Below are 26446 nucleotides of genomic sequence, written 5' to 3'. Positions count from 1 at the left end.
TTAACACTCTTTGTCTTTGATAGTTCTACATCTATCACTTGTAGCGATGGCGTCAAGCGCTCGTCCGTCACAGGATGCAAACAAAGGCTCGCGGCTCACGGTTTGCTTTGTCTGCAGCGAGAGCGACGCACTCGGAGCCTGGGAGGGAACCTTTTGCCAGGCTCGTTGGGCAGCTCTTACTCAGACCTCTCCCCCTCGTTCCCCACGAGGGCAGAGACGCCCTGGAGGACCGTGCCTTGGTGGGCGTCCAACAAAAGCTCTCCGCTGAATTTGGTCCTCCGCTGAATTTGTGTTTGAATAACGTCGGGGGCCACAAATCAAAATCTGTTGGCCGCTGGGAGTGAGGTCACGGGGCATAGATCACGGCGGCTTCCAGAGACGTCTCCTTGCGTTGAGCAGGGGACGGAGCGCTGCTGCTTTGACTGATGGCTGTGGGGAGCTAGCGAGCCGCTTGCCGCGCGTTCCACCGCGCCGGTGCCAAACACCTCATTTCCCTCCGCGCAATGTATTTCATTAAACTTTTAACTCTTTGCGAGGTGAGTCACTTGACATTTGAAGACTGTGTTGCTGGAGGCTGCTGAGTGTTTCTCTGTCTATAATTTCACATCAGACGAGATATTTGCCTAATACGTCCCTAAAATTATATTTCTAAACCTTCTCTCCACAAAAGCACATTCGGAACAATGAAATGCACGCAGTAGTGTGCTATTAAAACCAGTGAGGCTGAGCAGTGCAGCGCAGCGTTTTTACGGTTGCAGCCGTGCAAGTCCCAGTGGCACCGATATAATTAAGACCTCTTCTTAATTACTTAATAAGCCTAATTAGGAGCATTTCTGAGCCGCAGATTTGGCTGTAAGAGCGATGGAAATCAGACGAATGTTAAGTCTATTTGTTATTTCATTTAAATCCTAATGTTAATGAAATTAGTGCATCATGATATAACATAAACAAACGACGCTGGGATTGACCATAGGGCTATAAACATTTAATTAAGCAACCCAAAGGGAAAGGAGGAATCATAGAGGACAAAGGTAAATATAGATTTTGTTGGCTGCTCTCGTTTTCAGGCGCGCAATGCATCTTTATTCATTATCTACGGCCAAATAAAATGGAGGCGCGTTTGCAGTGGCGGTGTTGTCATCACCATAACTGAGGCGAGTCCACCAATCGCACTCTGAGGCTGCCGCTGCATTCCTGGCCACTTAATTAGAAGTTGTTGGTACCACAGAAGGTGTCACCAACCTTTTCAGGCACCGAACAGATGGTGTCCCCCTCTTTTTGAGGTCCTGCCAATGCCCACTCTGTGGCTCCTGGGAAAATGACCTAACTCACAGGCAGCTGCTTAGTGCGGCTTGAGTGATTCTTTACAGCCACTTCTATTGGGGGGGGGGGGCTTAGCAGGACGTACCACTGCAAACAAGGGGTGAAGGCGACGTCGCTGGGCCCTGGATGGCCGCAGAAATCTGTTTTGGTAGCATCATAGCAGTCAGAGCTGCGTTTTAATGCTGTGTACAGATAGAAAGTAAAGCCCTTGACCCTGGAGATCCCGATGTTGCGGCGCCGGTCGGGCCTGTGTGCACCTTCCTCCGCTGCTGGCAGATGGTGTGAATATCAACAGAGAAAGGACCCGGGAAGGCCCGCATAACAAAAAGTGAAAAGGGTTCGTCGACAGTCACAAAGAGGCCCCGTGGAGAGGTGCGGGGCGGGGGGCGGCCTCGGTCCTGATGGATAAAAAGGAGGCGGGAGCGAGCGCTTGCGAGGGCACTCGCCGGCAAGGAGCGCGAGTGGACGGAGAAAATCCGAGGGCCGCAGATTGGATTTGCGTGGAGGCGGGGGGGGGGTCAGGGGTTTAACACGCTCCGTGCTGCGTGGACAGGAGATCGGCTGTCACTCGGCAGCAGCTTGGCTCAACCTCTCTCCGACCACGCAGGAGGTGGAGAAGGAACAAGTTGAAAATTGGATGACAGCGTCTGACTAATTATTTGATATGCATTGCATTATGTGGGTTTCATCTTAAAGGCATTTTTTTGTGGCGTGTCCAAATGTCACAATTGCATCTAAAGAAAATGCACAAGTCGTGCGATCCAACTTCAAACCGCTACAGCTCCGAGATCTCCTTTCAGCGTGAACAAACCTCACCGCTCGCTCCATTCCCCGCTGCTGATGATGAGATAACCGGAAAGGCCGGGGAGCCTTCCTGAAAAGCGCCTCAGCTCAGCGGTAGTGTTTCATTAAAATGGCAGGAGAGACGGAATCTGTCATTTTCATCATGTTCTGGCGCGGGTAAACCCGTTTCCTGCAGCTCCCTCCACGTACGCGTCGGTGTGAGTTTACGGAGGAGCCGATCGATCAGCGGCGGCTAAAGGATTTAATGGGTGCACGGCTCTGGCGAAGGGTCGCGGGGTGGGGAGGGTCTGTTTAATCAGTGGAAGGGAGCGGTGTGGCCTGGCCTGGTCACAGACATTTGCTGTTTTATGGGATGTCAGGATACAAGGTTTCCCCGACCCTGTGAAATTCGTTGTTCATTTGTTGCTCTATAAACATACTGTAAAGCATACACTGGTTATGTAAGTCAACATTGATGCTAAAACCTCACAGTTACAGACAATATAATAAAAACTACATCAAATCTCTCATCTTTCTCTGCATATTTGGTGTTTTTAGATTAACACAAACCTCAGGCGGTGCTTTAGGTGAATGGCAGCTTGTTGTTGAACCAGTGTATAAAACCTCAGAGGACCTGCACATATTTGTCTGTACTGTAGGACACGAGCACCTCTTACCTCTTCACTGCGTGTAGTCTTCTCCGCCATTCATCGTCCGCTGGCTCTAACTTTTCACAACTCTCCAAGCGCCTCGTCTGACCTTGAACTTTAGCGGCGTGTCTCCGCCCCGCGCGCCCGTCTGCCTAATGCTATTACGCCGGGCCCTACGTAGTAAAAGTCATTGGTGGTGATAGTGGCTGATTAAATTGTGTCCATTGATCGCACGGCGCGCTGTTAGGAGGAGGACGGCGCAGGCTGCAGCTCCCGCCTCTCCTCCTCAGTCACACTGACAGTTTGAGACGGAGGAGATGGAGCCCCATGCAGGGCGGCAGATTGAGTTATTGATCAGCTCTCTTCTCTCCCCTGTCTCCGTCCCTGCTGCTCAGAGAGACCTCGTCATCAGGATAATGAATTTCACTTATTGCAGATTAACGGCATAAGGTCTGTATGGTAATAATGGCAGAAATTAGCTCTTTGTCACCCCCTCTGGATTTCCAGGAAGGAGGAGGGATGAAGGCTGTTATGGCCCTGTTACTCAGCCTGGGGCCTGTGATTTTAACAAGAAGGAACGGAACCAAGGAAAAGACATTAAAGTGAAAGATTTCAGGGGGGATTAAGGTGAGACTTGGGAAGACTATGATTTTAGCAGCACTGAAGCGGCAGAGGGGATTTCTGATGCAAGAAATTCCGGCTGATGGAAGAGATTGAAGGGGAATGTAAAGAGGGGAGGCGAGCTGAATAGCCGGCTGCTCTGTGGAGAAGTGGGGCCAAAGAGGAAGGATGAGAGCGGCCGATGCTGAGGAGACGCCGAGCGGCGGAGTCGCAGCGCCACGGCGCTCGAGGGCGGGCCATTGTGCCGCTCGCCGGCGCTAAAGAATGAATAATGAGGCTTGATTACGGTGTGTGAGGTGGCGCATTGTTCAGAATCAATCCCCCGGGCGATTACAGGCGTCGCAAACAGCAGCGCCTCTGCCGCGGCGCGGACCGAGCGGAGGGCGATTGTGTCAGAGGACAACATCATCTTCCTCAATGACTTGTTGCCTCCTCGTGTCGGAGCCATTAGCACTTACTGTGCTCCCGCTCAGCCACTCACATAAAACCCCTCTGATACGCGTAAGCTGGCGTACAGCGGATGCTAATATGAAGCTTGAAATGTAGCACGTCACGTTGCATTTTTCAGGTATGGATTTGGAGTTCTGGACGCAGGACTGATGGTGAAAAAGGCTGCACACTTCAGCACCGTGGCTCCACAGAGGCTGTGCATCCAGGATGTGACCCTGGATCCTCCCAGGTAGATGTTTGCACCAGATTTCACCCCTATGTTCCGCTTTTACTGATTTCTATGATGTCTTCTGGTGCATATGTTCCGTTCCTTGCAGCGATCACTAATCCTTCACCTGCACTGTCACTGCCTTACGTTTCTATGTAATGAGAAAGATGCTGTTGACAGACAGCTGTGGTGATTTCTGTGATTGGTTAGGATCCTGTCTCCAGGAAGCAGAGTCAGCGTCAGCATCCCATCGGAGGGCTGCTGTGGGAGGGCGAATGAGATCAACACTCTGGAGCATGTTCAGGTGAGGCACACGCTGACAGATGAACAGAAATCACGCACCATGAACATAGATTAAAAGTTTGGACTTCAAAGTGCACATCTGATATTTCGTAGCACCTCTCCCTAATTATGTTCCTAAAGAGTGGAGCTTTTAGAAATAAAACATGCTCAGACCGCTTGTATCTACAGCCAATGGCCACGTGGAAGCTAGAAACCAGTCACAATTAAAGATGAAAATGACTTAGTGAGATTTACACACATCTTCTGTTTTAATGCTATGTTGAAATGCTAAACTCTGCTGTCAGCAATGTTGAGTCTAGTAAAAAATGGTTAAAAGTCTTCAATGCTTTTGTTGTCGTTCTGTAGTTAATTTGTTCTTACAGCCTTTTTTCTCACCCGTGTTTGTCTGTATAAAGACACAAATACAGACTAAATGTATTGGGAACTTCACAATCAGGATAGCGTGGAGATTCAGTACAAATGTACAAATTGTTTTCGGGGGAGGTGGTGGTGGTGGTGGTGGGGGGTGGGGGGGGGGGGGGGGGGGGGGGGGGGGGGGGGGTTTTGGGGGGGGGGGGGGGGGGGGGGGGGGGGGGGGGGGGGGGGGGTTCTGTGTCAGTCTGTGCTTCATCTGACACCAGAGGAGATAAAAGAAGGAGCTCGCTGCGATGTGTAACGCGTCGTCTGTGTCGTTTGCAGCAAACGGCACATGGATGCCGACGTGTTTACGTTTGACTGTGTCAGCAAGGCATATGCGCCGCGCGTGCACGCCCGGGTTGATGCGAGCCGCCGTCTACGCTCGCAAGCGCGTGTGTACTTGTGAAAAAGCGAGGGGCGAGAGAGAGAGAGAGAGAGAGAGAGAGAGAGAGAGAGGGAGAGTGTGTCAGCATGTAAATTATAAAGGCTTCATCTTTGCGGCTCTGCTCCCTGGCAGAAAGCGTGGGTCAGGCCATCGCTGCGAGGTGTGATTGATGGACGTGTTGCCGTGGTAACGCGCCGTAAACAGGAGCGGGCTGTCAGTCTTTTTGCAGCTTAGCGGCTCTCTCTGCGATGTGCCATTGTCACACCAGATGTGCTGCTTGTGATGAACAGGGACAAGGAGAGTGTTTACTGGGTGGGAACTGGGGGCTACGTGCACTTATTGCAATCGTTTAGCTAATATTCCCCCCAGTCATCTGTGTGCGTCTCTCTCTGCTTCCTGCGTTTTATTGTCTTTGTCTTCGGACGGCTATGAACAGATCAAGGTTTGTCTGCGTGTACGACACGAGGGTTTGCATTCAGCTCTGCATGGTTACCATCCAAAGGGAACTCATGTACTTTTTTGTTTATCCGTGTGTCAAATAGCCAAATCCTGTATTTTCAAAAGAATATTTTGACATTTTGGGAAATACAGTTATTATAGACAAAGAGCAATTTTGTGCGGTTAGATCAGCCAGATAGTGTATTTTAGTTTTGGAAGACACAGTTAGGGAATTTATCGCGTTCATGTCAAGCCAATAGTATTTTCCAAAATGTAAAAATGATCTGTTTCCTGAAACAAAACACAACCACATTTTCCTAAATATTGATCTGCTCCCTGTATTGATATGCTGAGATAAATATTGATGTGCAGCCGTTGATTCTAATATTTACTGTGGTATATTTCATTCAAAAAGCCGAAAAAAGCAAATGCATGTAAACAGCGTCAGGTGATGATAGCTAGCTGTGACAAGTCCTCTGTCATCAGTGCAAGACGGCTTGACCCCCTTCTGATCCACGTCCTCCTTGTTTTTCCGTCTGTTTGTCCCATTGTTCACACCTCCATCTATTTCCACTTCCCGCCACCTGTCTCTCACCAGGTGAAGGTGAGCCTCAGCGCCATGTGCCGTGGCGACCTGTCCATAAGCCTGGCGTCTCCTGGCGGCACGGTGTCGCTGCTGCTGGACACGCGGCCCTACGACGCCTCCGCTGACGGCCTGAGGAACTGGACGCTGATGACGGTCCACAGCTGGGGGGAGCAGCCACGAGGCCTGTGGACCCTCCAGGTGAGAGGCCACACCTGCGCATGGTGGTTTATTTGGATTCGGATGATCACATTAAACCAGGGAAATTATCAGCATGTCAGAACGCTGTGGATGCATTTAGCTCTAAAGGGAACCTCTTCAACTTTCCAGTAGCTGTAATGGGTCGATGCAGTGTAACTGGGCAGCAGTTGAAGGTGGAGGCCTCTGACCTGATCTCTAAAACACTTTGCTCCAAGACAAAAGTGTACCAAAGCTGTGATGTACCAACATTAAATTTCCTGGAACACCCCCCCCCCCTCCTCGCTCATGATATAGAAATGATTTGCTCAGCTTCACTTTTCCAGTAGCTGCCACGTATAGAAGTTTAAAAATAGCCCAGCCCAGCCCGGCACGGCTCAGCTCAGCTTGGTTCAGTTCATTTTGGCATAGCAATGTGAATCATCCTGTACTTTCATCTCCGAGCTTCAGCCAAGCATGGCAATCTTCATTTTCCTCCCCGCGCTCCTCTCCTCCTTTTTTTCCCTTCCCTCCCTCTTTCATAGATGTGGTGATGTTTGATATGGAGGAAGGAGCTAAAATGGAAGGGAAATTAAGATTTGAAGGTTAAGTAACCTTGGTTGGGTTTGACAGACACAATACTGCCAGCGTCTGATTAGAATCCATACTCACAGACAGTAACGTGCTGAGGTCATTTACTGTATATACACGTGGGTGGTAGCAGCGAGCGGAGGTGGGGGGGTCGCCGTGTATATGCATGTGTGTGTGTATGTGTGCAAATAGGCATCAGTCCTTGTAAACAGTTGGAGGTTTATAGAGAAAAAGCTGTGAAGATGAAAGACACCCACCCCCTGTCCTCTATCACCTGCCTCTTCCTGCATCACACACACACACACACACACACACACACACACACACACACACACACACACACACTCCATCTCGCCGTCTCTCCCACGTCCTCGTGCAGATTTACTGTCCCCTCTGTGACCAATTACCAGGGCCCAGTGTGTCACAGAGACGGGGAGGAAGCACAGCGGAGCCGAGCAACATCACGGCGCCGCTGCTCATTACCGGAGGGCCGAGGCGAGTCACCGCGACACTCGCAATGTGAATTAACGCGCGCATCTGACGCGCCGCATTCCTTAGCACGCTGCTAATCAGCATAAACACACAGATCGGAGAGCGACGCGCACACACACACACACACACACACACACACACACAAACACACACACACACACACAAAGACGCTGATAAAATGATGGATTGTTACAGCGCTTGAAGTCTACACAAAGAGTCAGTGAGGAAGACAAAGGACACACACCCCAACACAGTTATTACAGAGTGATTCGCCTAATGTTTAGCAACTAAGACAGGAGAGACGACTCACCATAAAAATGTTGCCCTGGGAAGATGCTTTAAGTGGACTATGTGTAGAATATGTGTTTGAAAGGACAAGGGCAGCAAATGAGCAGGGGGCGGCCCTGCAGAGAGCGTGTATTGATTCGGCATGATGACAATTGTCAGACAGCACCGTGATGCCGCTGGAATAAAAGCGGGACTCGAGAGGAAAGGGAGCGAGTGTTATGGCTGGAGGCTCAGCTGACCTTCCAGAGCTATGAAGGAGATGATACCAAAGAGAAACACTGGAAACACTCTCTCTCTCTCTCTCTCTCTCTCTCTCTCTCTCTCTCTCTCTCTCTCTCTCTCAGCCACGGCTCAGCCCAGCTCCCACCACTTTACGCAGTATACAGTAGAAACCTAACCAACCTATGGGTCGATTAGTTACATGTTTTGAAATCGATGTGACCGACTGTGGCATGAATGCTACTCACTAAGCACAAAGAAGCAGCCACATCAGACATGAATTTGACCTGTTTGTCCTTGATTACATTTTGTCCAGAGCTGTTACTTCACCACCCTTACTTACTTACTGTAGTTTGGTTGTGTGAGGTTTTATGATGTGCACCAAAATATACTGAAGTTCAATGATACTGACTGAAAACTGCAGCTTTCCACTCCATCTCTATTCCTCTAGATGTAAATCTTGTCCACATCAAAACAAACAAAACATGACGCCACACACTTGATGCCAATCTTCACATTGTCATTGTGAAGTATTGACTGGAAAGTAACCTTTTGTCTTTTAATCTGAGTAAAACTCACCCTTTAAGCAAATTATTTTTTTTATAACGCAGCAAATAGTCGTAACCTTCCTTCTTCCTGTTATTGTGTATTTATAAACCCTCTCTGCCATTTTACCCACCTGGCTCCATGCTGCCATGAATACGCAAAGCTGTGTGTGTGTGTGTGTGTGTGTGTGTGTGTGTGTGTGTGTGTGTGTGTGTGTGTGTGTGTGTGTGTGTGTGTGTGTGTGTGTGTGTGTGAGTGTGTGTGTGAGTGTGCGTGTGTGCGTGTGTGACCAGAGACATCCCTGCATCCCAGAGGACTCAGACACTCAAGCTGACTGTGACTAGTGCTGCTGTAGGAATATAATGACAGTATTTAGCCTGCAGCACTGCGTCTACACACACACACACACACACACACACACACACACTAGCTCTGACTGACAGATGATATATTTGCTATCATCATCCCTGGTGCTTCGTCTGGAGTCACTCATGTTCCTCTCTTTTTAACTTCCCAACAGATTACACAAACCAAAGACACACAGCAACAAACCGATAATAGAGCCACCAGATAAGTAACAAGGATGGAGTGCTGAGCTAGTACAAGTGATCTATAGAAGGGTGATAACTCGCACTGAACCATTCAGATCATGTGAATGTGTCCTAACATAGTTTCCTAAGTTATTCTGATCTAAACGCTGTCTGTAAGTTGCATCCATAATAGAAATTTCCATTGAATAGATGAAAAATCAAAGTAATCAATATTGCTTTTGTTCTATTTTAATATTGACTAATTATTTGCAGAGGTTAAATTAAATCTCAGTCTCAGCCTTTGGCAGCTGCTGTGTGACCATTAATAATAAAAATTAAAATAGGTTTGTGATCATTTATCCTATTAAGTATAAATTTCATTGTTCTTCACTCGTAGCACAAGAAGCTGTACTACTACTACACTACAATATGATACTATTATCATAGTATCATATGGGGTGATTGCATAAGACCGATGTTGTGTGGTGTGAGTGTAAAAGTTTAAAACACTAGACTTCACTGTAGTTGCAGGATGTGGGCTCACAGCATCTAGTTTTGCCGACGCTGTCAAAGACTCACTCACATACATGCAGATGCACGCAGACGCACACAGACGCACACAAACACACTCTCACATGCTCTGGCCCAAGGTGGATTTCTAGAGGTGTATATATTTACATATATCTGCATGTTTAATGAGTTTGGGGAGATCAAGCGATCTGCACAGCCTTTTGTGGGTATTTTCTCTCTTTTGTTTTTTTTGTGTGTGTGTAAGTGTGTGTACTGTATGTGTGTGTGTGTTTTGGGGGGGGGGGTGAATCTCCATGCAAATATCACCCACTGTGTGTTGGCACCCATCACAGATGGTCGGGGGCCAGGGCACCCTGTGGGCGCAGGATACGTATTTCTGGTTGTCTGCGTGCTTTGTCTGCTTGTGCGTGTGTGTGCGTGCGCGCGCGTGCGTGCGTCTCTATGCTTTATGAAGCATGTTTAGTGTCATTTCACCTCTGCTTTCTGTCATACTCCATATTTGCATGTTGTGCGTCTACATGCATGTTTGTACAGTGTTGGTGTGTGTGCGCTTTGTTCCCTTGCTCCTTTTCTAGCATGCTGCAGCGTGAGCGTGCCTGCGCGTGTCTCCCAGCATGCGTGTGTCTGTGATGGCCCTGTTTCGGATGATTGATGTGTTGGAGGGAGCAGCAAGGAGCTCAGGTTGGGCCAGAGCCTCAGTCTGACACACTGCTGCCTCCCTGCTGCTTTACATATGTAGACACAGCAAGGCTCCTCCTCCCCTCCCATCTGACACTGGCTCCCGCTCCAGCACCGCCGACACTCACAGGTTCCTGTTAGGATTTTATTTTGAAGCTGCTTTTTCTAAAAACATATTTTGTTGTTTTCTAGCTACTTCCTTTTTACCTTGATATTGTCTTAGCATTGACAGACTGGCAAAATAACATGTTCATTTAGATGAATTAGTCACAGAATTATATCACATTTAAAATAATACCATTGTTTAATTGCATTCCAAGATTGACTGTCTGTAGCATCACTATGTCAGACGACTGACTCCAGCTAACGTCAGAGGTGAGGTTCATGAAATGCTGCTACAATAGTAAGAATGAACAGCTACAGCTTGAGATCTTCAGACCAACTGCACATCACAACCTAGAAAGGTCTTCACACCATCTGACGAACAAAGGCTCACAGCATGGACAAGTATTCTGCGGAGACGCTGAGGCCAAACAGAGCGAGTTCTCCGGAGAACCGAGCAAACTACCGCAGTAGTGGGAGAACAAATGGGAGGACGCAAAGGCGGAGGAACATGAGTGTCCGGCGGCTGCAGGATATGAGAGCAGGGAACGTGGAGATGTAGGCGCTGCCCGCGAGGCATGACCCGCATCTATTGGCTGGAGGACCTGACGCAGATGAAGGAGCAGCAGGCTCCCACCTAGACAGGCCGACGCAGGGAGGCAGCGCACTGGTCATGGACCCCCACAGGGGAGCAAACACAGGCATCAACGCCGCCACGCAGGAGGCAGCGGCGCAAACGAAGCAGGGCCTCCAAGCCGCGGCTGCTAGTGGAGCTTCAATCTGCTTTTTTGCATTTTTACATTTGTTCATAGCAGCAGAAAATGTAAAACCGCGTCGCCTTCTTTACACACAAATCGCAACTCGGGTCATGTGACACGTGTTGAAAAGGCCCGGAGCTTTATCTCAGTCTAACGCGGTGGCATTCGTTCACATGTCGTGGGACGCTCCGTGTCGCTGCCTCGTGAGTCCCAGTCGAGTTAAGTGATCTCTCCTGCCGCTTCCTGCGTGTTTCTGCCTCTAATCGGCCTCTTTTGGACGGTCTCGTCCTCCTTTTGTCTCAGTTTGCATCTTTCTTTCTCAGGCTCGTCCTCCTACACTGCTTCTCATTTCCCTCTCTCTGACACGCACCCGTTTTTATATCGTACCATCTCTCTCCGCTATCACTAATCCCACCACTGCTCCTGCTTTTTCCCCTCTGCTTCTTCTCTCTCTGGCTTTGAAATCCTCCCTCTGTCCCTGTGCTTGTGCTTGTGCTAATCCTTACATTTTCTAGTGTGTCTTTTGTCTAAAAGCCATTTTAATGTCTTCGTTTCTGTCCTGATTTCGTCCTTGCTTGTAGTTCTCACAGTTACGTTTTTATGAAGTACATGCAGTAGTACTGTGTACAGTGGCATCATCATAATAAAAACATGTATCAAAAGTCCCATTTCATTTCAGTTTAAAACCAAATATTTGACTCATGAGGTTCACTCAGCGACAGCGGGGTCGCAGCTCCTCAGAGCCCTGTCGACCCAGCAGAAAGGCATGCTGGGAGGCTGAGAGGCATGAGAAGCGTATCGATCCACCTGTAGCATTCAGCTGTTTGTTTACCAACAACAAATCAATGCAGCACTCGGCTGGGGGCCGCCATGCTCGGCCTCTGGCCTGAACCCCCCACACACACAGGTATACACACACACGCACACACATGAACACACACGCACACACACGCACACACATGCTCACACAAACAGATGAACACACACACACTGACTGGCTGGACATGGTTTTTGAATGGCTCCGGCCCAAAGGAGCATTTTTGAAATGGGACAACATTTTGGGGAATGACAAAGGGAAGTTTGATATTTGCGTTTGCATTCACAAAAGCACAAGCCGTTCACGCTCCCAGGTATCAGATACTGACTCTTTGACGTGCCTTCACAGCGCGGTGCTGCAGAGTGGTTGGATTCCAGTGTTGGGCGTCTTGCTGCAGATCCATTCAGAGCACCGGCTCTAGCTGTCAACTGACTGTTCATCTGCTGGCAGCACTTTGACTGTAACAAAGACAAGCTGGCACCAAAGTCTACTCAAAATGTGATTGTACAGCTGTTTAAGTTATGTCATCAAACCATCCAGATAAGACACAGTCATCACATAAAGTTATTGCTTTAAATGATCAACATACATTCTGATGGGAACAACTGCATAACTAGAAACTATTTAATTTAAATTGGAGAAAAAACATTGACAGCTGCTCCCAATAGTGCTAAGGGTCAGCAAACATAGAATAGAATAGAATAGAATAGAATAGAATAGAATAGAATAGAATAGAATAGAATAGAATAGAATAGAATAGAAAACATTTTGTCCATGTGACAATGAGTTAAAGTGACTGTGTGTGAACTGTGTTAGAAGTCTTGAAGGAAAGACCTGTGGGATCTCTCCTTCCCACAGTGAAAGTGGATAGGTCCACACTGAATCTGCTCTCCGGGGCAGACAGTGTGTCCTGCAGTGGGTGGGACCCATGGTCAGATGTAAGTTCTGCCAGAACCCTTCTGTCTCCCACCTCCCTCACTGAGTCCAGAGCACAGCCCAGAACAGAGCTGGACTTCTCGATGACCTTGTCCAGCTTCTCCCTCTCTGCGACACTGCTGCTCCACCATTTAAACATTTAAATATGAGTTTACACTGTCACCTGCTCTTTTAGGTAAAACCCGTGAAGCAACTTGAACATTTCAAACATTTTTTTCAACATTTAACTAGAGGTGGAATAGCTTTATGCATAGTTCTGAACAGTGTTTTTTGTAGCTGACTATGAAATGCTGCTGTTTCTATCCATTACAGCGATGTGCATGTGGATTTGTGTGATTCCAGGTGACGGACCACAGTGGCACAGTGGGCAGCTGTACGAGGCCTGCTGAGGAGGAGGCGGCCGGAGCCCTGGTCAGTGTCACCCTCCTTCTTTACGGCACCTACCGCCCCCACAGGACCACGCACGGTATGTGAAACCAGCAGCCACTCACTGAGGTGAGCACAGAGGCTGCCAAACTGCACGGACCCCTGAGCAAGGCAGGGCGCGAAGGGAGAGAATTAACAACGTCCTTATGAGATTTTGAACTACGAGCCCCAGCACGTTTTCAAAGTTTCCCACAAGTGCAGCACAAAAAACGTGCTCTCCCACCGCCACCTGCCTTTTCTGCAGGGCAGTCGGCCCACTGACCACTGGGACTGTGATGTGTAATTACAGCCTGACCCCTGGCTGTGCCTCCCCAGTCCCACAGTGTGTGTCAGCTGCCCCAGCGCCCATGACCTCCCCACACACGCACACACACACACACACACACACACACACACACACACACACACACACACACACGCCTTGTTAGCCACACCAGCGCGAGGAAACAGCACACGTCCTCCATGTCCCCGTTGCTGGTTTTCAGGTTGTTAGAATCAGCGAGGCATGCTGGGAGAGAGACAGTGAGCCTGACTTTCCCGGTGATCTCTGTCAGCAGGGGCTCCCACTGGTCATGGAGGTCCTGGAATATCATGGATTTTTTAAATATAATAGGTCAGGGACATTCAAGAATGTGCTGAAAAAAAGCATTAATTGTTTTAAGAGGCACACTACAAGAAAGTAAGGAAGATGATTATAGGGCATGAAAATATTCATCGTGTTCTGGAAACAAGTCAAAATGGATCAGGAATCCACCTGTGGGCGGAGGGGGAACTGTCTATTTCTGTGTATGCGTGCGTGTGTGTGTGTGTGTGTGTGTGTGTGTGTGTGTGTGTGTGTGTGTGTGTGTGTGTGTGTGTGTGTGTGTGTTCGCGTGGGTCTTGCTCTGTTGCTCTCTCGTCTCTTTCTGTCAAGATGCTGATCTCTCTGTTGAGAAATCAATGGCCCTCCCCCCTCCTCCTCTCCGTCTTGCTCCATCCATCCATGTATCCCTCTCCATGCGCCTGGATCCAACCCAGGTTCAAGCTGTTAGTCAATCTGCCCTCTACGCACACAAACACACGCACGCAGCCCCTCATTCACAAGCTTTCACAGCGTTGCAGCTTCTCTGTCTTTTCCTCCAGTGGCGTCATTCTGTAGTAGTTTACCACACTGGACCTCAGCTGCAGCTGGGCTTCTTTGACTGTTTGAAAAAGAGCTTGGTACCAGAGCCTTTTAACTTATCTTTGCTTTATTCTGCGTCTCATATTGGAAATCTGGTCTCAGTATCCCTTCATCAGCTAGTATTAGCTCATGAGTATAAAGTATCGAAAACCGAGCTGAAACATATTTGTTTATTACACAAAGTTGGAATAAATGTCTTTTTGTGCTGCTGAATTACTGTAAGAGTTCCTCTAATTGGAACTGAGGGCTTGAGGGGTGGAAGTTGGAAAAGCATGAGACCTGCCTCAAAGCAACAGCCAGCAATCACATGTGAGAGTTTGTCAGCCTACATTTGTGTACAGTGATGCTGAAGAGGCCGGCAGTGGGCTGTACGTTAGCACCCAGCGTGAACTTTGGTGAGGCCGAGCATTTAATTGGAAAAGATCAGAGTAGCCTTTTAGAGAGCTGCCGTATCGCGAGAGAATCTCCAGTGACTGGAGTGAGTTTAATGATTTCTGACTAGTTCCAGGTCAACTCTGTGGTTATTACGCGCCATCACAGGGATAGGAACCACCTCACTTCAGTAGGTGAGTAGAATAAATGAGCTTCCAGTTTATTAGACATGCTAATATGCACAACACCTATGCTGTGAATTATTGAACTAATTTCTCGGCAGGGATTAAAATATTCATGGTCTTGACAAAAAAAAGACGAGGATGTACTGATTTTTGGTTTATATATTTATATCATGTCCTTAAATATGTACCCTGAGTTTTCCAACTGAGAGTAATGAATCCCGATGATTCAGTGGTAGCGGAAATGTAATTATTTTCAGAAAACCACAAAATCAGCAGTCCACTTAAATGACTCTGTGCCAACTCCTCCGTGTCTGTTTCGTGCCAGTTACCCTGCAGATACCACACAGAGAGCTTTACACAATGATGTGTAGGATGAAGCTGCAGCTACAGCCTGTTCCTCTGCCTCCCTGCGTGTGCTTCGCCCCACGTGTGTGTGTGTGTGTGTGTGTGTGTGTGTGTGTGTGTGTGTGTGTGTGTGTGTGTGTGTGTGTGTGTGTGTGTGTGTGTGTGTTTGTGTGTGTGTGTGTGTGTGTGTGTGTTCGGCGGCTGCGCGGCAAGTGAATGTAAATTGCTGTGATTATGTGGCAGTAATTGAACAGGGATGGTGTGTTTAATTGAGTTGTTGTTTCCTGATGTTTCTCTGTAGTAGCAGGAGCCGCTGCACTGACAGGTGCCTCATCTCGCCTCACTGATATGAGGGCTTGTTTCCATATACCGTCACGCAGGCTTTGTTGTGTCTTTCTTAGCCGTGTGCCTGCGTGTTTTTTGCCTTAATGGCGGGTTGTTTGGTTGAGGTGTGTGTGTGTGTGTGTGTGTGTGTGTGTGTGTGTGTGTGTGTGTGTGTGTGTGTGTGTGTGTGTGTGTGTGTTTACGTGTGCATTTGTACGTGTGTGTTGGCAGTACAGTATGTGCTGCATGTCAAAATGTAACATACATTCACACACACAGGCACATTATATGTTATTATGTGTGTGTGTATGTGTGTGTGTGTGTGTGTGTTTGTGTGTGTGTGTGTGTGTGTGTGTGTGAGCATTTGGCTTTATCTGATCTGCCTCCTGGGCTCTATGGCCCAAATCAAATGGTAGGAAACATCAATTTCACCATCCCCTCTCCTCGCCTCTCCTCCTCCCCTCTCCTCCTCCCCTTGAATAATTTCTCCCCTCTCTTTCCTCTCCTCCCCTCCAGCTCCTCTCCTTCTCCTTTCTCTCCTCCCCTCCTCGGTGTCTTGTTCTTTGTGGAGGTGTGATTACGCTCCCTCTCTGAGCACCAGTGATCTGAGGGTTCTGTGTGTGTGTGTGTGTGTGTGTGTGTGTGTGTGTGTGTGTGTGTGTGTGTGTGTGTGTGTGTGTGTGTGTGTGTGTGTGTGTGTGTGCATCTGCATGTGTGTGTTTGGTGACTGGTCGGTGATCTGAGCAGCCCGGCGCTGGGTATTGTGCGGCGCAATTCACGGACGACGTCTCCAGATGAATGCCTCCATTCACAATTACAGCCTTTCCATTTGCTGCAGCCCTCGCTGCCTTGTTGTTGTCTCTTACTTCTTCTTCTCTGCAAAGAAAAAAAAGGAATAGCAAAAGCAATTAAAGCAGGACAAAAACAAGCTAGGCACAAGCAGTGTACCTGGAAAAGAAAAAATGCAGCAAGTGGAGGTGGGTGGGAGTGTTTGTGGGGCGGTGATTCGTCAGTCGGGTTCACACTGTCTCAGGTTTATTCCCAAGAAGAGCTTCCTGGACTCACTCCTGGCTCCTCTCAGACTCTCACAAAGACTCTGTGTCTGATATATACGTTTGATTCTTGCCTTGTTCTCCATGTGTGCTTGTCTTATAATTTCACCCATTTAGAAAGGATCAGATTTTCTTTGCAAGCATAAAAAGTTGAGGAAACCCGCTTAAAGCGATTGCAGCTGTTCCTACAGAGACACATTTAGGAATAAACCTGTGATTCCCGATTGAGGTAAACATTGACTTTGAGCCCTTTTTGCTAGTACAGCTCAACCTTGTGTGTAAAGCCAAACTCAATCCTGTGTGAGGACAGTGGGTCCACGCTGGCAAAACAAATTCCCTGAATCATTATGAAATGCTAAAGTGAAATCAACCTATTCATTGTAGAACATAAATACTGTGTGTATTTATTTTAAATAGCTCCAAATGTCATTCATGAATAAAGTGATTCTACCTGGAAAAGAAACACTGAAACATTAAATAACTATTTCATTTCAATAAAGCAAGGTTCATTTAGTTTATATTTATTTTACATGCAGTACTGTAATTTAATTATAATTTACTTCATCGCTCATTTCAGATATTGACCTGACATTTGAGAACGTAGCCATATAACCAGACTGAGGCAAACAGTGCTTTCTCTTTCACTACAGAGGGACCCCTGCAGAGCATTGTGTCCATGGGGTCGCTTCACCCCATCCCCTACAAAGGCGTCAACCAGAGGGACCGGTACCCCCCTCTGGACCTCATTCAATGGGTCTACGAAATGGAGAGAGACAGGAAGGTGCAGACTGCTGACATCACCGTCCCACCCAGACCCAAGGTACCGTACTGTACACAGATGTGGAAAACACACATTCCCCCGTCGCACACACACTGTGATTTACTGTTCCAATAAATCACTGGTGCTGCCTAATTTCCTATGGATTTCAATTTCCCCCTGGACAAATCTGCATTGATCAACTTCAGGTGTGAGGATGTGCCAGGCGTCGCTCACCGTGACACTGAAGAATGGCTCGCAGGTCTCAGCCGTTTGTGTGTGCGCGGGGATACGAAAGTGGGATTTGTGCGGATGCAGCGTTTTTCTGTTGAACACTGTTGTCACCGTTGAGGCTTTGTGATACAAATCCTCGATAAGATCCGAAAATGTCAGAATCATACCGACAGAAATTGGTGTCAGACATCTGAATCAAGAGCAGAGATGTTGTTATTCTGATCGTATCTGCTCCTCCGCTCAGTCTAGACCTGTTTGTGGGGAGCAATTACGTATCACTGTGGCTCCTCCAACAGTTTGGAGAAGCGTCTTGGGGTGTATTTAATCATCTTTCAGCTATTCGACTATTATCATCTAATTTTTTGCCGCGTCCTCTATAACAGATAGGGTGTCCGTGTGCGTGTTGCTGCCCGACGTGTCCTTGCAGAGGTACCCGGTCCCCTGGCCTGTAGATGAGCTTTGAGTCGGTGTTAGGAGGCAGCAACGAGGCTTGACAACGTCTTTACCCCCATTCCTTCCCTAGAGGCACATCTGAATGGATCGTAGAGGCAAGGAGGAGAAATAAATTGGAGAAAAGGATAAATCGATGCTTGGCAGAGAGGCAAACAGACCTTCCAACCCCCGGCCCAGACACACACACACACACACAAACACACACACACACACACACACACACACACACACACACACACACACACACACACACACACACACACACACACACACACACACACACACACACATAAAGCATGGAGTGGCTTTTTTTTCCTTGGGCTGTATTGGATTGGTATGCAGAGCTGAGGAGAGAGGCGCTCAGAAAAAGACTTGGCCTACAAATGATGTCCTTTGTTTGATCCATTAGGTTGGGGGGGAGAGGGTGAATGGATGGGGAGAGTCGTCCCACGGAAACAGTGTTAGGGTTGGGAAACAAACATCTCTGTCTGTGAGTCTCTCTCTCTCTCTCTCTCTCTCTCTCTCTCTCTCTTCTTTTTTCTCCTTCACCAACAGTTTCTCATTTAAGGGAGGAGACAGATCAGCTCCAGGAAAAGCTGGTTGTCATCTGTTTCTGTTGGAGAGTTAGAGGGCAGGAAAGGATGTTGTGTAGGTGTTTGTGCAGTGCGCTGCTTAAATGTATGTACGAACTTTACCAATGTGAAGCTTTCCATCTGAAGTCTGAACCGAGACAGTTGAGATATGTTACAATAAGTAGAATCCATCATTATCCTTAAAGACCCCGATTGGACTGTTCAAAGGCTTCGCTCTCTTTTTTGCATTTGCTACGACTTTAGTAAAAGTACCTGCTGCTTCAGAGCTATTAGCTCCACCGCTAACGTGACCCACTGGTTATAGTCACTGTTGTTTACAGAAGAAGCTCAACACAGCTCCCCAGAAGCTACACCGACAGCTAGCGTCTGGGAGTGGACTTGCCAAGGCAACATAGTAGCATGAATCAAGCTTAAGTCATTGTGGAAAACATACGGATGCTGTTGGATTAGGCAAATATAAAGAGAGATTACAAAACAAGATATAAAATAAAAAATATTTATTGTTGAAAAGCCACACTGATGAACAGTAACTCATGTATATTACCATGTGCAGTCACATGCTTCCAGGTGGGGCAATACCTTCATTGATTGGCAGGTAGTGTAGCTTCAGAAAAACTATTAAGAGGATTCATGGTCCCCAGAGAATTAACCTTGCTGATTCAATCAAATGCTTACTTCCTCTTCCTTTAATAGTTTTTAGTATTTATTTTTGTATTATTTAGATTTACTTGTTGTAAATTCACTCTTCATCATTCACATTATCACATTACCCTTCATGTTAGCATGCTAAAATGATGCTAAATTAGTATTTAACCCACAGTGAGCGCTACGAGCGCAGTGATTATTTGTGGTTGCCTTTACATTAGCCGCAGTATTATCAGTCTCCCACAGATTTAAAAACGTATGCTCAGTCTAAACCTTAACCTCTAAACCTTCCTCCACTACCTGCTCGTCACACCTCACCCTGTCACCATCACAGGAGACGCTCACTGTTCTCAGCTCGCTACCAGCCAGCGTATACGATGCCAGTTTTTGTAGCTTGGGAGTTCTCTTTTCGCTCCATGTCTTTTTATAGTTTTGTCGTTCATGTTGTACTCCCCGCTGTGCTTCTATTTTCATAAATGCTGTGAGAAATAATTGAAAGCGCAGCGTATGGCGCCGTCTGTTGCAGCGCTCTCACTTCCTCCTGCCTTGTAAATACTGTATCACTGAAAACTCCCGCTGTAAGCTGCCGGCTTGGGATTCCTCACAACTCGGAGACGTCAACACTAACTGAAAACTTGAGCCAAGATCAAATCCTAAGCGCTCTGAGCAGCGCTCCCATGGACAGAGCGGCTTATTGATTGATTTCAAATTCAGCTCTTTGTCCCAGTCTTTTTCTTTGGAAAACACAGTTTTTCTGTGTGAGTGTTTAAATCGTTTCACTCATGACACCAAGAAATGTCAAAGGAGTCACCTCATGAAGAGCAACAGATGGAGCCCCTCAAGGAGTCTTAACAAGAACAACTAACAAAGAGGAGAAAACTATAAATACAACTGTGATTGTCCCATGTTTCACATTTCACTCATTAAGTTCATCTTTTGTCTTTTTTGACTCTGGATGAGCTGTTGGAGAAAAATGAAAGTTTGAGTTTTTCTATTGAAAAAAAAAGCGTTTCCCAGACAGGAGGGCTGACCACAACTCTCACTGATTGGACTGTAGAGAAATGCAGTATGTACTGTAGCATTTTTAAAGAAGTAAATATTAGCAAATATTTGCCCCCAATGCTTTAGTTTAAAACATTCTTTGACTCACAGAATTAAATTAAATATGCTAATACTACATCACTTCAATGTTGCTATGAAAGAATTAGAGGGGCCACGATAAATGATTTTATTATGCATATTAATAGAAGGGCAAAATTTATAATAACTGCTTAATTGCTTTGTGCAAAAATGTTACATCAATATTTGCATGTATCTGTTAGACTTAGAAACAAAAGTAGCAGTTTAACGGTTTTACCGTCAAAAGGTAAATGGCACCTGTGTTCTCTGCAGTCAGACTGTTGGTCCAATGTACATTATGTGCTTTATCATGTGAAAGATTGCTTTAGGCCATTCTCAATAGTGAGAATTTGCTTCTTTGTAGTGAACAAGTTGGATTATGTCAATATTTGTTTTTTCAATTATTTTTTTATGAATAATTTATGGAAATGTATTTTAAACATATTATTGTTGTTATTTTGTTGTTATATTGTTATTCACAAGCCCCTGTCATGTCCAACAGAGGTCCTCTGGCAGATCGACCCGTGCTGCTATCAGGAATCTCGACATCGTCAGTGACCGCGAGGATGGAGGGTTCCAGCCCGTACGATTACAGAGCGTCCAGGACCGTCATCCTTCCTCTCCAGATCCACGGGGTGGAAGAACTGAGAGCAGAGAGGCAGAGGAGAGGACTGGACAGCCGGCACGAAACTAAAGACACGCGTATAACAGTGTTTGAATCAGCTCCATGCACTTTACTGCGGTACTTAATGTTGATTTTTGAATTGGCTTTAAAATGAAATCACTCGAAAAACACAAACCAACATATAAATGCTTCCTTGAAACCTAATAGTCCCAGTAGCAGGTCTCAGCTCTCATCTGTGCTCCTGCTTTGATTTGGGAAGTTGCAAAGGTTACTGAAAGATATGTTTGTCTTTTTCCACTTCACTGAAGGGTGAATTCAGCTCAGCGCAATAAGAAATGGATTTACCCATTCATTAAAGGGGCTGTGTCACTCCTCATCGGGTTGGACAAATAACAAATTAATTTCTAGCCGCCTAATTTCTCTCTGTTCTTCGCTGAATTTCCGATAGCGTCGACTTGCTGATCGCAGCCACGCGAACTCCCTCAACTTTTTATCAATTCATTAAAAATGCGCCACGGCGGAGATGCTACAAAGGAAAATCTCAGCCTTTTTTCTGCATGACTCCTTTACCACCAAACTGTACACAAACAGGAACCAAGCGAGGTGTTTCATTCAAATGAGGTTATTAACAAACCAGAAACCATTAAAAAAAGAAAGTTTTCAGAAAAAACACTTTGTTGCCATTTTCGATACAGCCAAAACTTTTTTTTTTTTTATGAAACAAATATCAGTCAGAATAGTGTCAACGATTTGTCAGTCAAGTGCAGGTGTGCGGGTTGTTGTGTTTTGTAGCCGTGCTATATTGACAGAGCAGTATTGATGTTTCAATTAGTGCAGCGTTACATAGTGCCGCAGCATGGTAACATGGTGCGTCTCCCACCATCTGCTCTGCCTGCGCGTCTGACGAACGAGGCACGTGGGGCTAATCGAGCCGCACATGAGCGATGGGAGCGTGCGATCTGACACACACACGCGCGCGCGCGCACACACATCCTATACACACGTCTCCATGCAGACAAAGTGGGGAGGGAGAGCGCTTCAGCCCTGCTGTTTAAACAGCCTTTAGATGGCTCCTGATTCCTCCCCTTCCCCTTTCACATGTGCCGCTGGAGCAGCCAGCAGGTTATTTCTCTGACAAGGAAACAGGCAAACGCACCAGATGCACGAGTAAAAAAAAAAAAAAACAAAAAAACCTTCAAAAGCTCATCTGACGCAAAGACAAAAAAAAAGAGAACGGCTTCTGCCAGGATTTCACGTGCTGGGACGTTCTGAAATAACAGCATTATGCCCGGCGTTATTGGCTGCCAAACCGCACGAATCAAAGACCTCATTGTGTGGATTACCTCGTTAATCTGTTGATGCCATTGAGTAGTATTGCAGGTGTTAATGTGCCAGTTCCCCCCACCCCCCTCTCTTCTCTTATTGGGAGGGTGTAGCGTTAGGTTGGTAATCTGCTTTAAATGCTTTCTGGGGAATGAGACACGCTGAAACTCAGCCAAGAGAACTCTACTATCAAGAAGAGCTTTCTTTTAATACAGCACTGAAGGGGAGCGACTGACTGAGGCTGCTAATGCCAACGGGGACCATCTAGCGCGCTACACGCCCCACACCACTTGTTGGAATATGTGGCTGTATGAATAATGAAAGAGGAAGTCATATTGCTAAAGCGGTCCCACACAGACATCCGTAACAGAAGCGTCTCATTGCTCTTCTTCTTCTGTTTCCTTCCTGCAAATAAAGAAAACTGCAGGTTGTGCCTCTTTGGAGGCGAAACCAAAGTTGCTCTCTGCGTCTGAGCTCAGACACTCTGGAGGTGAACTCCTTCACCAGGAAGAGAGAAAGATAAAGTGAAAGACAGAGGGGTTTGGGGGGTGCGGAGAGAGAGAGAGGGAGAGAGAGAGAGGTAATCCTCCCTTTTTTCTGCTTCCTGGGGTGGTCTCTTCATCCAGGGCCTCAAAGAGGGGCAGAATACACCTCCCTGCTACAATGAGGGGGATCCACGGGGGCTGCTGCTGTCTGAGTGTGTGTGTGTGATGGGGGTGCAGCTTTAAGCAGGCCTTTGAGTGGCCTAATTGCGTTGGAATACAGCAGTCTGAGAGCTGGCTCAGATCACGGGCTGCTGGAGGGGTTAGCGCCCGCACCTCGACAGCCACACTCAGCAAAAGAGCCCCGGCACAATGCGCACAATTAATGCTCTCCCTCTCGTTAACTTTCTCCCCACTTTTTGTCCTCTCCCACTTCTCTCTCATCCTTCTCCTTTTCACCCCGTGTCTTACTCTCTCTCCTCTCGCTCTACCCTCCCTCCCTCCCCTCGGCATGTCGTCACTCACCCACTGTATTAATCCTCCCTTACAGCCTGTCAATCACGCTCCCTTTGATGCACACAATTACAGTAAGGATGAAAGGCGTGGGCCGCTTCCCGTTATGTAAGACTTAAAACAGGCCCGAGCAGGAATTATTGATATGTGAACAGCGATTCTGAAATAAAACCTCAGCACCACATGACATCCCTGGTATTAGTTTGCAAGAAAATGTCTGTGCTTGATTTCAAAGAGCTGAATGTTTTGTCCTTCTCTATATATTCCTCTATTTAGTGCCAGTCCAGGGTAGAGCTTTTGTGAAGATACATCCTCGTATAATAAAGGGGATTGATTAGAATCTACTGATTTTTCTTTCAATATGAGCCCAACAAAGTAAAACGGTAGCAAGTGGATGAGACAAAGCAATAGAATTAATTCAATTTCTCTCAATTGGCCCCCAAGGATAAATAAACAAATAAATATATATAAATAAATACAACTTTCCTATTATATACTATTATCACTGTTACTACTTGGTTTATGTCCTACAGGGAGAGTCTACAGACTCTGACAGCATATTCCTGTTCCTACTGTACTAGTGTATGACACCATGAAACGTTATTATGTTTTAACTATGTCTTATGTTTTAACTTTTGTTTTCATTACATTTCCGTGATCACAGGTTGGATATGGTGCATAAATACCCAAATGTGTATTTCTCGGTTGACACCATGCTGTTTACCGTCCATTCTTGTGTATTTTCATTGTATGGTTTAGGTTTTGACACAAAGTCTCCTCATCATGAAATACAGAAATAAAAGATTGATTCTCTACATTTTTCTGTATCTTTGCTCTCCTTCAGACACGGCGGACAGTTCATTGAATGTGTTACTGCAGGTCGTAGCCCAGCCTCCGGTCCTGGTCTATAAATGGGACTTAGTGGACTGTACGCATCGATTAGTCAGTGATTTTTAAAACACATCATATTTAACCAAGCGCTCCTTTGATTTTCTTTATTACACGAGCCGTGTCTTAATAAAACCTAATTATTTCCGCTCACAGGATGCTTTCTGGTGAGAAATTGGCAGAGGGATGTGAGCTGATGTATGGGGAGACAGTCGCCTAATTAGAGCGGTAGAAATTGAATCTTTACAGCACACGGGTCATATAATTATCCTACTGTTAATTTAACGCTTACTTTCTCTGCTGTTCATTTTTATTCCCTTAAATGTAGTTTGGCAGCAGCTCTCCGGTGCTTAGCGCTGGGTTTTTACAGTAGGAGGACGCCAGCGTGGCCCCTAACACTGGGCCCTCGGAGTGATTGAATAACTGAGGACCCTGCAGTCCAAATAACGAGCCTTGCATCATTTATGCATTGTTAAGCCATGTAATTGAAACGAGCCATAGTTTGCATATTACACCATTAAAATAATGTGCTTTGCGTTTCTCCAAACACGACTATTTAAGCCTGTGTGGCGATGTGGTAATTCCTTGAATTACAGCCTAATTACCACAATGTTCTTTTGATTTGGCCGATTTCAATGTTACGCCACAATAATGTTCAGTATTACCACAATGAATTACTGAACCGTGCCTGGAAACTTTTCCTTGTGCGACTTGAATCCTGGCAGCGTCGTGTGCTGTAAGTGCAGCCGGATTCACATCGATAAAGGATTATTAGCCTATGAAACTGGGCCATTAAAGACCCAATCAGTGGTAGTTCACTGAAGATGGACTTATACATGCTATTTGAGCGTTTTGTGTGGTTTTAACTCATTCTCACAGGCCCAGTTTATAACAGATATGAATGTAAACACACCAACAACCTCATTAAACTGACTTATAATTATTGTTGTCGTTGCAATAAAAGGCCACAAATCACAACAATTACCCCTCTCACAATTAAATCTAATGTTGAAATTTGAGTTTGAGATTCAAAATGTGACTGCAAAACATAAAGTTCCTTAGATGGTTACAGCTTATTCTGATGAGGATATGAACTCCATGCGCAGTGCAGGCCTTCTGTGACAGCAGCGTTTACAATTAGCCCTTCCACGTTGTTACGTGGCCCTGCATTGTTCACACGCCCTGTGTCCCTGCGTGAACTTTCTGGAATAAATTAGAAGCGAGTGTATGTGGACTTTGCTGTTTTCGCTGCACAGTTTGAATATTTTTGATGAAAATATTTCTTTAATAATTGCTTTTTTATTGCATTTTAATTTTACTGCTTTGGGTCCAGGTTATTAAGTACAATGTTTAATTACAGTTTCAACCATTTGCATAGTTTGGGCATTTTAAAATGTGGATATTGAAGAAGTGTCTGCATTGATTTATAGGTTTAATTTGTGGCCAGTATGTATTACTTTATTTCTAGTGGGCTGAATTGCTATAAACTGTAGACTAACCACAAGTGCCTTTTAATTGCATATATAGGAATTATTAATGCCACCTAATACTCCATATTAAGAAGTTAGAAAGTTGAAATATACTAACTTCCTTACATTTGTACACAGTGCTGTGCAAAATATCTGTTGTCTTGTCATTTTTCACACAGTTTAATCTCATGGAGTGTGAGGAGCAGCTTGAGGACAGAAGTAATCTTTTTTAGGTTTTCAAGCTCTTTCTCCCTCTCAGGGCCTCGTGCTCTCTACTCCTCCCTCCTTTATCCCTGTGAAGGCTTTGTCCCCACAGCAGAGAGCCTCTCTAAATAGAGGCCTTTAGATAGTCCAGGAACAGGGGAGAGAGAGGGGGGGGGGGGTGTTGGAGGGCGGCAGCGACGCGACTGCTGTTGTTTCATTTACCGCTCCCTATGGCAACCAGCAGCGATCGACCAGGAATGTCCCCTCTCTGGACAAAGTCCTGGTCCCTGAAGCTGACACCGGGGGGACGACAGCTGGGACAGGATGGAAACCTGGCCTCCCTGCTCCGGACCGGCAGCCTGGGTCTGCTCTTAATCCTTCTCTTTGGGTGAATCCTTTACTTATAGCAGATGAGCAGCCTTTTCTCACACTCGTATATGAACTCGGAAAATAATTTCCGAATCTCCTGT

The 26446-nt window shown here is 46.4% G+C and overlaps 1 protein-coding gene across 2 annotated transcripts in view; it reads left to right on the top strand.

Annotated features, from left to right (window-relative positions):
- The window catches only part of LOC114843405 (neuroendocrine convertase 2-like), a 111636-nt gene extending 87404 nt beyond the window's left edge, over positions 1 to 24232 (top strand). Inside the window, exons 15-20 of one of the 2 annotated variants that reach the window (XM_041067646.2) lie at positions 3946 to 4056; positions 4246 to 4339; positions 6156 to 6341; positions 13148 to 13216; positions 17322 to 17491; positions 20975 to 24232. In XM_041067646.2, coding sequence (XP_040923580.1) covers positions 3946 to 4056; positions 4246 to 4339; positions 6156 to 6341; positions 13148 to 13216; positions 17322 to 17491; positions 20975 to 21251 — 907 coding nt within the window. In that variant the 3' untranslated portion in view covers positions 21252 to 24232. Of the gene's footprint in view, positions 1 to 3945; positions 4057 to 4245; positions 4340 to 6155; positions 6342 to 13147; positions 13272 to 17321; positions 17492 to 20974 lie in introns of both variants that reach the window. The other variant, XM_029129923.3, reaches the window with a different exon arrangement.
- The last annotated feature ends 2214 nt before the right edge of the window (positions 24233 to 26446 follow it).

Source organism: Betta splendens, chromosome 16 (assembly GCF_900634795.4).
Source record: "Betta splendens chromosome 16, fBetSpl5.4, whole genome shotgun sequence".
Lineage (NCBI taxonomy): Eukaryota > Metazoa > Chordata > Actinopteri > Anabantiformes > Osphronemidae > Betta > Betta splendens.
This window is presented reverse-complemented; position numbering and strand designations above follow the sequence as displayed.